The 15054-nt window shown below is 41.1% G+C and overlaps 1 protein-coding gene across 6 annotated transcripts in view; it reads right to left on the reverse strand.

The window, feature by feature from the left end:
- Positions 1-15054, reverse strand: part of SUSD1 (sushi domain containing 1) — a 119987-nt gene that overhangs the window by 75686 nt on the left and 29247 nt on the right. For all 6 annotated transcript variants that reach the window (XR_006885846.1, XM_046644444.1, XM_046644413.1 and 3 more), the window contains 2 exons: positions 14572-14751; positions 1665-1844 (listed from right to left, as the gene is read on the reverse strand). Coding sequence is in view for 5 of the 6 variants with exons in the window: in XM_046644444.1 (XP_046500400.1) it covers positions 1665-1844; positions 14572-14751 (360 nt within the window). In the remaining variant the exon portion in view is untranslated. The remainder of the gene's footprint in view (positions 1-1664; positions 1845-14571; positions 14752-15054) is intronic.

The following is a 15054-nucleotide window of genomic DNA, read 5'->3' on the forward strand; positions in this document are numbered from 1 at the left end:
CGGAGAAAACTCTGTTTACCTTATTGCCCTGTAAATTCCAAGAAGGTAGTATCTGGTAAAGTACCTCACACATGGTGTATGCTAAATAGATATCTATTGAATGAACTGATAGATTTCTCCAAATCCCTACCCCCAAAATGGTTAGGAACCACTGCTCTGTGGACAAATAATCACCAGCAGTCCACATGTTTCGCTTGCTCTGGCTGGACTTTCCTAGGGAAAACTTTGATTGGCAAGACATTTTACCATCATTATGTTGTAAGTCAAACCAAAGACCCAAACCAAAGCTCCCTTGAGATTTTCCTCTTCAGAGCCAAGCAAGTCAACATCTAGAAATACATTGCCAGAGCCATTCAAGACTATGTGACAAACATTTGTCACACCCCCTGACCAACCACCACCAATGGTAAGAATTGCCTTTTTCCATCTTGTTTCTTGGAGGCAGAAGTGTAAAATAAAGCACATGGGAGCCCACACTTCTGATTCATGAGAAGCTCTTCTTCAAGCAAGGCTAATAATTTTAGTAAAAGACCTAATACGTGCATGGTGCTTTAAACTTTTCAAAACGCTCCCCAGAGATTATCTCATTTGATTCTCTCTCAACAACTCTTTGAAGTAGGAAAAGCAGACTTTTTCCTCCCTTTTATAGATGAGGAAATTGAGCTGAGAGAATAACACCTTACCTGATGACACACAGCTAATATATGACAATGTCAGAATTTGAACTGAAGTCTCAAAACTCCTTTCACCAGTAACGCCATTTTGGGGTATATATCAAAAGAATCGAAAACAGGGTCTCAAAGAGCTATTTGTGTATCCATGCTCATAGCAGCGTTATTCACAATAGCCAAAAGGTGGAAGCAACACAAGTGTCCATCAATGGATGAATGGATAAACAAAATGTGGTCTATCCATAAAACAGAATATTATTCAGCCTTAAAAAAGAAAGAAATCCCACCATTTGTGACAACATGGATGAATCTGGAGTATATTATGCCAAGCAAAATAAGCCAGTTACAGAAGGACAAATACTGCATGATTCTGCTTATACGAAATAACTAAATTAGCCAAACTTATAGAAATAGAAAGTAGAATGGTGGTGCCAGAGGCTGTGGAAAGGGAGAAGTGGCCAGTAATTGTTTAATGGGTAGAGTTTCAATTCTGCAAGATGAAAAAGTTCTGGAAATTGGTTGCACAACAATGTGAATATACACAACACTTTAAAATGGTTAAGATGGTAAATTTTATGTTGTTTGTATTTTACCACAATTAAAAATAAAAATAAACATTAAGAACCTCTTTATCATTACACCACCTTTCCTCTGAAAAGCTGTCAACATGTGCTAAGTTATGACTTTTAGGTATGCCCCCCTAAGAAAATGGTTCACGGAGAAAAATTTCTCAGCCAGCCAAGCAGAGGAGACAGGAATCGCTGTAATTTAAGGTGAGTTTCAAAAGATGGAGGCATAAAATATTCTCTCTAACTTATTTTCCCAATCCACTCTCTAAATTTTCAGGAATTAGCTGACAAACCTAAAGCCACCCAGGTGAATGGCACAGCCAGGGAAGGTACACAGAGTGAGCAATCCAACAGCTTTAGGTCTCATATTCCCGTTGGCTGTTTGCGTCCAGGAAACAGGAGCCCCACAGAATAAAGTCTCTACCTGTGCATGTCAAAGTACTTTCTCTCCAGGTGCCTTTCTCTGTGCAAACGGAAACGATCTTTCCTCCAGGGCTCTCAAAGCCCTCTTGACAGACATAGTGAGCCACGCCGCCCAGGCTGGAGCTGGGATTCCCCAGCAGGATCGCATGCTGCACTTCCGGCGGGCGGCCACAGTTGATCTCTGCAACCAGAAGAGCACAGCACTAGTCATGGCCCCCAACTTCTACCCCTATAATTCATATTTTAGAAATAAACATTTAGTAATGATAGGGTCCACTCCTATGGGAAAAGAGAAAACACCAACCCCATCAAATAATCTAATCACAGGTATATAAAATAAGATTGTTTAGAGAAAATAGGTATGTCTGACTTTAATGAAATTTACAAACATGTATACATAGAGAATATTCCAATTATGAGATTATTTACATTATAAAGAATTCCTTGGTCAATGAAATAATCCATCTCAGGGTTCTTTTAAATATTAAGATTTTCTGGTACTTTTTATTATGTATCTTCAGGTTATTAACTCCTGAGTAGAAGATAATGCAATTGTAGGAGCTTTGTTACCAACTGAATATTACACAAAACATATATAAAATCTCTGAACTTTTTAAAGCAAATTAACGGGGAAAGTATTTATAGTCTGAACATTCCTTTTATATGCACCTTTCAAAGAAAAAAGTCAGTTGCACAGAGGGAGACAAACAATTATAAAATTGCTATGAAATTTCTTCTTGGCAACTCCGACTACTAGAAGGCACTGGAATATTTACAGAGAACTATATGAAGGAAAAGGATGTTGACATTACCATCTTGGACCCAGCCAAGCTCTACTTCACATAAAAGTAAAAGAAAGTCATTTTCAGACATTTTACGATTTAAAAATATCCACGTGTATGTCTTTAGAAAAAAAATTAAACATAAATCCAGTCCAACAAAAAAATGAATTACAATAAATATCCTAAGAAAGGAGGAGGACAGGTTTCAGAAGAAACACAGATAAGTCTCCATAAACATTTAAAGGTGACTGTAGGGCTTGATGTAACTAGCAGTGAAGGATTCTAAAACTAAAAGCTGAACAATGTAAAAATATTAATAATTTGAAAACAAAATTCCAAATTATTTCAATAAAATCTGAGCAGTGAGGTGAAAGGAAGAAATAAAACATGGGGAGGGGAGCTCATAGATACAATTTATTCAAGAAAGCGTAATAAATATGAAATAAGGTGGTCATAATAATTCCATATATAACCAATAGTCCCAGTTACACCTAAATACAGGAAGAAAAAAATATATAACTTTTGAGATTCTTTCTGATTTTTAGTTTTCTCCTCAATCTGTAGAAAGCCAAGAAAATGAAACACTCCTGACATCCAGACTTTTAAAACATAAGTCCATTTATTGAGATAAAGCATTCAAAATAGGGAAAATGGTATGATCTGTTCCCGACTCCCCATCAACCATTCTTGGCCTTAGAAATAGGTGGCTCCTCTTAAATGAGCTTCTGATACGGAATTGGTGGAATTGATGGAATTGCACTGCTCTCCACCCCATTGCGCATGCTTGGTCTGTTGCAGAACCCCAGACTTACTTCCCTGAGGGAGGCCTCCCAGAGCAAGGTTTCCTCTGTTGTCATTGGAATTATTATAAGACCATCAATACAACAGCTCGGCCCACCTGACCAGTCCCTTGGCTTTGAGATTTATAAAAAAGAGTGAGTCTCTGGTCAGTGCAGATTCAAATCACGAGCAGTTACGGGACCAGAATAAGGTGGCCAATTCATAAACCCCCTAACTCTGTCTACATCTCAAGTCCCGTGGCCGCTCACAGGGGCTTGTTCTCTTTTCATAATATGTTTACCAGACACAAGACTCTTTGCCCTTCATCATGTTTTCCCAGCATCAAACCTTTAGACATATTTACGAGGCCAAAACATTCCAAGACATGAGTATATTTGTGTGTACATAAGCAACCAACTGAACAAGTGGTTAATGTTTCATAAGACTGCCCCAGTCTTTGTTGACATCGAAAACATGTAGTTTAAGCCGGGGTTCAGTTACAGCAGGAAATAGAGGGAGCATCAGGGAAGAGATTGAGGGTGTGGGTTTATGTAGGTTTACGGACCTTGAAGCTGGAATTCTAAAGAGCACACTAGAGAGGTCTGGAAGGGAACCCAGTAACGGACAGTTAGATTAAGAGACAAGCACAGATACTGAAGGGAGAAGAGTACAGAAGATAACTAAATGGGTAACTGATTAGATATACAATATCTTACTTATTCCTCACAGAAACCCCTGCAAAGCAGATGGTTTTTTCTCATGTAGTTTATAGATATGAAAGTGGAGGTCCTAAGAGCTCAAGTTACATTTCAAAGTCACACCACTAGTAAAAGATAGAGCCGACATGCAAACCATAGTTTGTGTGATCCCAAAGTGTAGGTCTCTTGAATCCGGGCAACCTCACGACGACGAGGTCCACACTAGCCCCTGACTGGGACTGATCTCACAGGTTGGCTAAAACCTCGGGAGAAACGGTTGCATGAAGGAGCATTCAAACCAGCCTGGAAGGGTTCCGTGAACAGCTCCCTCTGCCCAATCTTGTCTCCAAGAACCGTCCCAGAGCAGGAGAACTGCTGCAAACAGACTTGCCCCTGCAGCTGTGCAACCCCCTGAAGCCTTCTTAGTACTGATGTTTAACCCCAAGATATGGGGGCTTAGGAACATGGCCCTGTCACAGATATTCCCACCATGTTTAAGAGAGATGGCAGTGGCCGGCCCCGTGGCCAAGCGGTTAAGTTCGTGTGCTCCACTGCAGCAGCCCAAGGTTTCGCCAGTTTGGATTCTGGGCGCGGACATGGCACCGCTCATCCGGCCACGCTGAGGCGGCGTCCCACATGCCACAACTAGAAGGACCCACCACTAAGAATATACAACTACGCACTGGGGGGCTTTTGGGAGAAAAAGGGAAAAAAATAAATAAAATCTTTAAACAAAAAAGAAAAGAGATGGTAGCCACTGATACTTTTACTCAGACCAAATGGTACCCAAGAAAGCAGGTGGCTCCTATTAAGAAATACTCAAAAATCAGTCTAACAGAGGCTGCAATAGATGGCAATGAAAATTTAGTTCTACATGAAAACCCCAAAGCTCACACTATCACAAGGAAATAAGCCATTTAAAAGCAGTTTATATCCTAAGGAAAGAAAAACCAAGCAGCACAAATTTGCATTGCATACGCATTAGGGATGTTCATTAAAACACACATTTCTCTGACTAATTACATTATTAAGTAACAAGGTTTGGGTCTGCTTTAGGAATACGCTCAACTAATTGTGAACATGGTTGGGAAGTTTTCCTTACTATCCCATTATTTGTGATTTTATTCAAATAATCAACTTCAAAATAGGTGTCCCTGGGGGGGAAATGTGCTGAACCGGTTTGAAGGCCCACATTTATATTGTAACTTTTGTAATGTTCATCCACACTGCTAGTTTTAATATTCTACCCAAGCAAATACTCCAGGAGGAAATTAGTTTGATGAAAGGCATAGGAAATTTAGCTCCTAATCAACAACCGACTGTATCATGAAGTCATTCACATTGGCTGCTGTTTATTAGAAACATCAGTACAATAATGTGATTGATAACAGAAATAACATAGTAATACAAGGCTTCATCTAAGACTGTTTAAGAGACCAATAAATACCAAGCTGAGAAAGAAAAAAATGATCAATAATGTCTATAAATTGAGGCAGACATTTTGCCAACTGCCAGGGGAATGAATGAAAGATGTATTCCACTTATTGATATTGACCCAAAAAAAATCTTCCCAGAGGGCCAGGCCCGTGGTGCAGGGTTTGCTGGTTCCACTTTGGCAGCCCAGGGTTTGCTGGTTCGGATCCTGGATACAGACATGGCACCACTTGTCAAGCCATGCTGTGGCAGACATCCCACATATAAAGTAGAGGACAATGGGCACAGACACTAGCTCAGGGCCAGTCTTCCTCAGCAAAAAGAGGAGGATTGGCAGCAGATGTTAGCTCAGGGCTAATCTTCCCCAAAAAAAGACACTTCCCAGAAAAATAAACTACTAGATAGAAAGCTCTGGCAAAAGAGCAGAAAGAAGTATAAAAACTGAAGAAAATCACATTAAGATCAGTTTTCACCTTTACCCAACAATAATAGAAATAAGTTTCTATGGTGCCTTAGAATCAAATCAAATTACCTATCACCTGGAAGTTAGCGTAACAGGGTAGGTTGTAAGAGTCCAACAGTCTAGACAGATTAACACCAGAGTCTACACTAGACTCATGTTCTGGATCAGATAATTCAGCACTTACATCTATAATTTCTTCATTTGTTTCATTTGTAAAAATGTTCTCCTACCCTCATAATAGTAAGTTCTTTATGGGTTGTGCCTATATCCTATATTTTAAAAATATCCCCTGTATGGGCCCGCCCAGTGGTGCAGTGGTTAAGTTGACACGTTCCACTTTGGCGGCCCGGGGTTCGCTGGTTCAGATCCTGGGTGTGGACATGGCACCGCTTGGCAAGCCACACTGTAGCAGGTGTCCCACATATAAAGTAGAGGAAGATGGGCATGGATGTGAGCTCAGGGCCAGTCTTCCTCAGAAAAAGAGGAGGATTGGCAGTAGATGTTAGCTCAAGGCTAATCTTCCTCAAAAAAAAAATCCCCTGTAGTCATATGAGTTATTAACATTATTATGAACATTAATCTTTGTGATGCTTATATGCAAGAAATATGGCCTAAGGAATGGGGTTGAAAAGTGGAGCCTTATGCCAAAGTTTCATGCACTTTATGGCATGTTCCGAATTTGGCCAAATTAGTTAGGCCATCATTCCAGCATTACTTGGGCACTAAATTACATATAACATCAATGCTGGGGGTTAGAATCTGAAATCTCAATATATGGCAACTTGAATTTAGAAAGTGTTAACTGTAACCATCAAAGGAAAATGGGAGGGCTATCGTCTGCCATGAAGCACATTCTCAAGAATAGCTTATTAACTGCTGGAACTAAGCTAACGTGCTCATTAGCACCAAAAAGTCCATTTGCCCTTAAGGCAGTGGAAAGAAAAAAATTACTTTTTGATGTATTCTATATTCGAAACTCTTTCCTGAACTTTAGCCTCAGCTAACAATACAGTTCCTTCGGACTGGAGTCAGAGAAAGCTCACTTGGAAGAAAAAGAAAATTTTCCATTTCACATACCAACACTTAGTGGGTCTAGTATAAAAATTCTAGCTAGAATCTGGACACTTCAGAGACTGCAGAAGACACAACAGAGCAAGTAAAAGCGTGAGTGCTAGGAAGAAACAAACAGCGTATCAGCACCTCTCTCATCAGGATCTCCCACTTGTAGAGGTAAGAATGGTGTTTTATGCTTTGAGCTGTATATGAATCTTTTTTCAAAAAATAACATTAAAACTTTTCATTTTAGGGGGGCCGGCCCGGTGGCGCAGCAGTTAAGTGCACATGTTCCACTTCAGGGGCCTGGGGTTCACAAGTTCGGATCCCGGGCACAGACATGGCACAAGCTTGGCAAGCCATGCTGTGGTAGGTGTCCCACAAATAAAGTAGAGGAAGATGGGCACGGATGTGAGCCCAGGGCCAGTCTTCCTCAGCAAAAAGAGGAGGATTGGCAGCAGATGTTAGCTCAGGGCTAATCTTCCTCAACAACAACAACAACAAAAACCTCCTCATTTTGATGTTGAGATAGTAAATAGAATACCTGAATCAGAAAACAATAAGTAAGATAACATGAAAGCTGAACAATTTTAGACCTTCCCACTTTCTGGTAGAAAGTTTCAGAAAGATCATAAATTTTTGGTTAGACACATTACCTGCCACTTCCCACTGGCTTATGACTCTCTTATGATGGCTAACACTTATCCAGCAGAACATCAGGCACTGCCAAGTGACTTATATCATTATCTCGTAAATCTTCATACTAACTCAATAGGATGAAAAGAATGTTATCTCCTTCTACATAAGGAAAGTGGAGTTGAGAGAAGTTTAGAGGTGGTTACATAACTAGTAAGTGGCTCAGCCAAAACTCACACAAGTCATTCCGATTCTAAGGCTCATGCTTCACCACCCTGAGACTCATAACCAATGTCATCATCCATTTTGGACACTCAAATGACTCCAACCATTTGTAAGTGACATATTTTAATGGCATTGACTTGGCAAAAGGGTAACATAAGAGATTTGTTGCATGTGGCCAGTAAGTCAATACAGGGTTTGTTTGTTTTTTTAATGTTTTGAAAGATCAGTATATAGTGAGGTGCCAGAAAATCTATTTGAAGTGAGCAAAACCTCCCATCACCTGGAACAGAGATGCTTGACACAAAATAAGCATGCTGCCCCTCCACCCTCCCTCACCCATGGTGGACATCATGATCCATCACAGCACTCTTCCCTGCTAAGTCCAGATTTGTCCTCAGAATCCTCTTCACACGGCTACTGAAAATTCGGAGACAGCAGCGCAGTGAAACTTATCCACCACCCCTCGTTTGAACGCACTAATTTGTGCTCCAACTTAGACCAAAGCTTTTTCAAACCCTTCCCGACTTCATAGAGATGAGATTGGGCTCCGCTAAGAAAATCTCAAAAGATGAAGCGTTAACTCAGCAACGATAAATGGCGTCTGGGTGGGTCCTGGACCCCACTGAGCAGGAAGGCACGCTTGTCCCGGAGTCCCTCTCCCTCTAAGGCTCTCAGCTTTTCTTCATCACCTTCCACCTCCAGGGCTCAGCAGTGCTGCTGCTACATGGGATTTGCGTTCTAGAAAATGCTTTGAGTTCTCATCTTGATACAGAAGTTGGTGACATAAGGCAAGTCATTTCCTCACTCCGGTTCTTAATGGGAAATAATACCCATCATTCGTTGTGAATAGAATATTTGTGAAATGGACAATAATACCAAGCTATTCACCATCTCAGAGGCATTTCTAAAGATCAAATGAGACAATATTTATGGAAAACCTTGTAAACCTTAGAGTGCTGGCCACCTCTAGAGAATCAGGCTCTGCTGGTAGTAGACTTCAGAAACCATGTCCCACCCTGTTCACCAAGTCAAAGGAGAAACTGCCTCTGCAATCAGCCCACAGTGCTGGGCCACGTGAGGGAAACCAGGAGTCAGCCCCACCACCTTATTCCTGGTTTACCAAAGCATAGAGATATTGGGCCCAGCGAGAAAAAGACATGAAGGTCCAGAAGACAAAGTAAGAAGGTGTGGGATCAGGAAGAACATGAAGCTTGAGAAGTGAAACTAAAGAGGAGGGCAGGCTTTCAGCGTGGCTCGGCCACGAGATAAGCGGGGACGGCCGTTCAGGAGCCAAGTCCACAACACCTGTCACTGTCTGCACCACCCTTCCACGGGGAGGGAGGGTGCTTCCACAGGCCTTAGGTATGCCAGGCACGGTGCCAGGCGCTGGAGAGACCAGGCTTTAGAAGACTGCATGGTCGCTGAGCTCCCAGGTTTACAGTCCACTGGGGGAGACTGAGATAAACCATGAAAATAATCACAAATAATACACTTATATATCGGGTACTAAGAAAGAGAAGAATGTCAGAGGTAACATTTAACCTGAGATTTGAAAGATGAGAAGGAGCTTGCTATGCAAAAAGCAAGGAGACTAAATCAACAGACGAATGAATAAACAAAATGTGGTATATACATACCATAGAATAGCATTCAGCTTTAAAAAGGAATAAAGGCCTGCTACATGCTACAACATGGATGAATCTTGAACACATTATGCTAAGTCATATAAGCCAGACATAAAAAGACAAATATTGTATGAGTTCACATATATGAGATACCTAGAATACAAATTCACAGAGACAGAAAATAGAACAGAGGTGACCAGAGGCTAAAGGGAGACAGGAAAGGGGAGCTATTATTTAATGGGTACAGAGTTTCTATGTGGGATGATGAAAACATTCTGGAAATGAATAGCAGCGATGGTTGCATGACACTGTGAATGTACTTAATGCCACTGAATTGCACACTTATAAATGGTTAAAATGGTGAATTTTATATTATGAGTATTTTACCACATAGAAAAAAACTTTTTTAAGCAGATTGGAAAGTATTTCAAGTAGAGGGGGAAAGCATGTGCAAAGGTCCTGAAGCTGATAAGAGTTTGACACGTATGTTGGGAGAGAATGATGGAGAGGGAATGTGTAGGGAAGCCAAAAAAGGCCAAATCCCTGTTGGTTTCAGAGGCCAAAGTTAGGAGTTTGGCTGTTATTCTAAAGGCAGTGGCCATTTCCATGTTTTCTGAAGAGTTTTAAGCATGGAAAGAGGATGATTCAATCTATGTATCAAGAGGTTCATTCTTGCTGCTCTGTAGGGGGTGGGTTGGAGGCAAGTGCAGAAGTGGATTCGTAAAGGGCTTGTTCAGAACCAGACACACTGCCGGTGAGCACTCCCAGCTCAAAAGGAAGATCAGGCCCCATAAAGTCTGGGAGCATATCTGGAAGACAGTCCCAGAACCCTCCAACTCGTCTGCCTACACTGCACACCACTCCTCACGGACTCGTACACAGGAGGCAGACCACTCAAAGGGAAGAGCACAAACGCCGCTCTTCCACGGGGCCACCCCATTGCCCCACCTGAACCCTCTCATCTTTCCCCATTCTTCTCACTAATATTAGGAGCTCACCCTGATACAATAGTTGGTGGTGGACCGGACATTTCTCTCCTCCCAGACTCCAGACTTTCTTAATCACAGGATCTAGATATCACGGTATATCTGTAACATCAGACCTGGACTCTGGGTTTGTTGTTGATGATAACAAGGTTAAAGTGATTTTCTCACCTTGTTCCTGGCTTGGGTGAATTTCAAAAACATAAGTTCTTTAAGCTGCCACTTACAACTTGCACTTTTTCTTAAAATTCAAGAAATAACAATAATAACAGGGGGCCAGCCCCGTGGCTGAGTGGTTGAGTTCGCACGCTCTGCTTCGGCAGCCCAGGGTTTCACCAGTTCGAATCCTGGGCGCTGACACAGCACCGCTCATCAGGCCACGCTGAGGCGGCATCCCACATGCCACAGCTGGAAGGACCCACAACTAAAAATACACAACTATGTACCTGGGGGCTTTGGGAAGAAAAAGGAAAAATAAAATCTTGAAAAATAATAATAATAATAACAACAACAAAATAATAGGAAATGCAAGCTAGAGACTCTATCTCTTCCAGAAAGTTGATGGAACTGTGTGACTGACATCTCCATAATTTCCTGCCTACATCGGAAGAGGGGCCCCTGCCATTGGAAGTTATTCTCTCTTCCAGCTCCCACCCCTGAGGCCGGCTCAGACGGGAGACCTATGTCACAGACCCCCTGCCAAGGCAGCAGAGCCTCCAGGGACCCAGTGATTGGCAGGAGGCAAACAACAGGATCCACCAACTGCAGCATCTCTGACGGGAAAGTCCGTTATCAGACACAAAAGCTGCCATCTGTAAGGCACAGCTGCTGCCCTTCACAAGTACCTGCTCCTCAGCAGCATCCAAGTTCACAGTTTGCTAGTGTTTTTAGTGGAATTCCCAATTCCTGTGGCTTTATAACTCGGAGCTAAAAATACAATGCCAGCTGGCACATGGCCCAGATTCTGGAGCCCCAAGAAGAGTGAAGGATAAATAAGGGGTGTGCTCAGAGAGGAGCGGGCACAGCCTGCGAGAAGCCGATGGCCATGTGGTGACACGGGGGAGGGGGCGGAGGGTGTCAGCAGGCAGAGGGAGCAGTTATTTAGAGGAGAGAAAAAAGAAATGAAGAACTTCTAAATAACAGTTCTTTGCAGAATACAACAAGCATTCTCCCCTAAATTAACTTTCTACATTCTCAGTCCAATAATCCAGATGACTACTAATTTTCAAAGTAATACAAATTATTTTTATGGGGGGTTTCCTATAGAAATCCTTAGCAAGTTCTTTGATATGCGTTATGGCACATTTTAATCTAAATTCTGCATTTTAATTGATCCATTGAAAGATAATGTTAGAACTGAAATGTACTTTTAGAATTTCTTAACCCCCAATATGATAATTAACAAAATGTGTTCACAGCCTGAATTGCAAAGCAGAGTATCAGCAGGATTAACTCAGCCAAGCACATCGCTGAGGTTTCTTAACTATGCAAAAAATTCAATGAAAACTGGTTCTTTTCTTTTTTTCCAGAATGGAAATAGCTTTGTTGCTTTGTCTAATATGTTAAAAATTCCTTCAATACAGAAAGTATATACAATGTAAAAGTCATCCAGGATCGCTCCCAGCGGACATTACCACTACTAACACCTTGATGCATAGCCTTCTAAATTCATTGTAAGCATACATATGTACAGATATCTATACATATGTGCAGATTACATGTAAACTTTTTCAAAATTAAGAGCTCGTTATTCATACAGTTTGTAATTCCGTAATATACTGTTACTACTTATTCTTTCCCAACATAATTTTTGTTGGTTACATAACATTCCATTTTATGTATATGCCATGATTTATTTAACCAATATTTTGATAGACACTTGGAATTGTTTCTAATATTTCACTATTATAAACAACTATAAACAAATATAACTACAGAATCAAAAGTGAGTGCTTTACACTTCTCTCAACCAATAAATTTGAAAATCTGGAAGAAATAAATGATTTTCTAGGAATTTGTATATGACCAAAATAGATACCAAAAAGGACAGGATACTTAAACACAGTAGTAAGCATAAATTTTTTTTAAATAATCCAAGGGCTACCTCTCCAAAAGTGCCACCTCCAGATGGTTTTCCAGGTGAAATTTCCCAAATCTTTAGAAATTCTATAATATTCCAGAGAAAGAAGGAAATGCTTTCGCATTCTTTTTTAAAAAATTTAGAGGGCCCAGCCCAGTGGCACAGCAGTTAAGTGCGCATGTTCCACTTTGGCGGCCCAGGGTTCGCTGGTTCGGATCCTGGGTGAGGACATGGCACCGCTTGGCAAGCCATGCTGTGGTACATGTCCCACATATAAAGTAGAGGAAGATGGGCACGGATGTTAGCTCAGGGCCAGTCTTCCTCAGCAAAAAGAGGAGGATTGGTGGCGGATGTTAGCTCAGGGCTAATCTTCCTCAAAAACATAAAAAATTTAGAATAACATTGATACCAAACCCAACAAAGACAGCATATAAAAAGAAAATAGACCAATCTCACTTAGGAATATCAATGTAAGAATTCTAAGTAAAATTTAGCAAATATAATCCAGATTAAAAAAATAAAACACCAAAGATCCAGAAGAATCCATCCCAGCAATCAGTATTGATCATTATCAGGAAATCTAATAATATAACCCACCATATAACTGGTTAAAAGGAGAAAAAATATACATGATCACCTTAAAACATGCCTATAAGATGTGATAAAAATAACTCATTTCTGACTTTTTAAAAATCCCAGTAAAATGGGAATAGATGGATTTTTCCTTAAGATTAAGTATATATAGCCGAAAACTAGTAAAACAACAATAGATGAAGGGAGAGAGAGCCAAAAGCAGAAAACAGACCAAAAGCCAACATCATCACAAAAACAGAAGCAGTGTAGCAGAGAGATTAAGAACACAACCTCTGAAGCTAGGACTCCAGGGTTCAAATTCAGCTTTATCACTAATTATATAACCTTGAACAAATTACTTAACTTCTCTATCCCTCGGTTTTCTTATCTGTAAAATGTGGTAATAGTAGTCCCAACTCACAGGGATACTGTAAGGATGGCATGAGTCAATAGATACACACAGTGCTTAGAACAGGCCTTGACACTTACTTAACAGCAAAAAGCTAAGACCACGAATGAGTAATGAAACACTTAAACCATTGCCAGGAAAGTCAGAAACAAGAAAAGAATATTCAGGGGCTGGCCCCGTGGCCGAGTGATTAAGTTTGCGTGCTCCGCTTCGGCAGTCCAGGGTTTTGCTGGTTCGGATCCTGGGGTGGACATGGCACTGCTCATAGGCCACGCTGAGTCAGTGCCCCACATGCCACAACTAGAAGGACCCACAACTAAAAATACACAACTATGTATCAGGGGGCTTTGGGGAGAAAATGGAAAAATAAAATCTTAAAAAAAAAAAAAAAAAGAATATTCAGGGGCCAGCCCCCTGGTCAGGCGGTTAAGTTCATGAGCTCAGTTTCAGCGGCCCACGGTTTTGCTGGTCAGATCCTGGGTGCGGACCTAGCACCGCGCTCATCAAGCCATGCTGAGGCGGCGTCCCACATAGCAGACCCAGAAGGACCCACAACTAGAATCTACAACTATGTACTGGAAGGCTTTGGGGAGAAGAATTGAAAAAAAGAAGATTAGCAACAGATGTTAGCTCAGGTACCAATCTTTAAAAAAAAAAAGAAAAGAAAAGAACATTCAGGGGCCGCCCCGTGGCCGAGGGGTTAAGTTCACGGGCTTTGCTTCAGCAGCCCAGGGTTTCTCAGGTTAGGATCCTGGGTGTGGACATGGCACCGCTCATCAGGCCATGCTGAGGCGGCGTCCCACATGGCAGAACAAGAAGGACCCACAACTAGAATATGCAACTATGTACTGGGGGGCTTTGGGGAGAAGAAAAAAAAACAAAAGAAAAGATTATTCAAAGTCCTACTATTTAAATTTTTGTTCTGAAAACACTAGCTAAGTGATCAGTCAAGAGAAAAATATGACACTTATAAGGATAGAAATATGAAAGATGGAATTATCATTATTTGCAGATGATAAGATACTATGCCTGAAAATACCAAGAGAATATTAGAGACAGTAGGAATTTATTGGATTTATTCACTACCCTGAAGAGAAATTTAGAGAGAAATATGAAAAGAATCTCAAGATGGGATAAACTGGGAACCCGAATCTTTGGAAAACTCACCTTGGCAATTTAATTTCGGGGACTCCCATGCACCCGAGGCTGTGCAGCTTGAGACTGTATCTTCTGGAACACTGAAAAATCCTTCTTTGCAAGCATAACGAACCTGGCCACCAAGCCTAGAGGTATAATTTCCTATGATATAACCATCTGGGACCTCAGGAGGGGCGCCACAGTCTATTTCTGAAAACAAATTAATATCAAATTCATTACTATGTGAATTTTCAAAATTCATCATCTCTCTCCACCTGTACCCCACCCTATCCCGTTTCCACACACACACACACACACCCCGGAGCCATATTTTAAATAGGTTGGTTCATTTCCACATGACTTCTGGGCATGGTTCCAATGACTGTCTCTATTCAGTTTTCTGCCCTTCCATAGGTAATAGCATCTTCACATGTACAAAGCTGAAAGAATTTGGCAACCAACCCTCACTAATTCTTACTAACTAAAGGGAAGCCTGCCCAATGAAGTGAAAAC

The sequence above is a fragment of the Equus quagga genome, chromosome 1, assembly GCF_021613505.1.
Source record: "Equus quagga isolate Etosha38 chromosome 1, UCLA_HA_Equagga_1.0, whole genome shotgun sequence".
In the NCBI taxonomy this organism is placed as follows: Eukaryota; Metazoa; Chordata; class Mammalia; order Perissodactyla; family Equidae; genus Equus; species Equus quagga.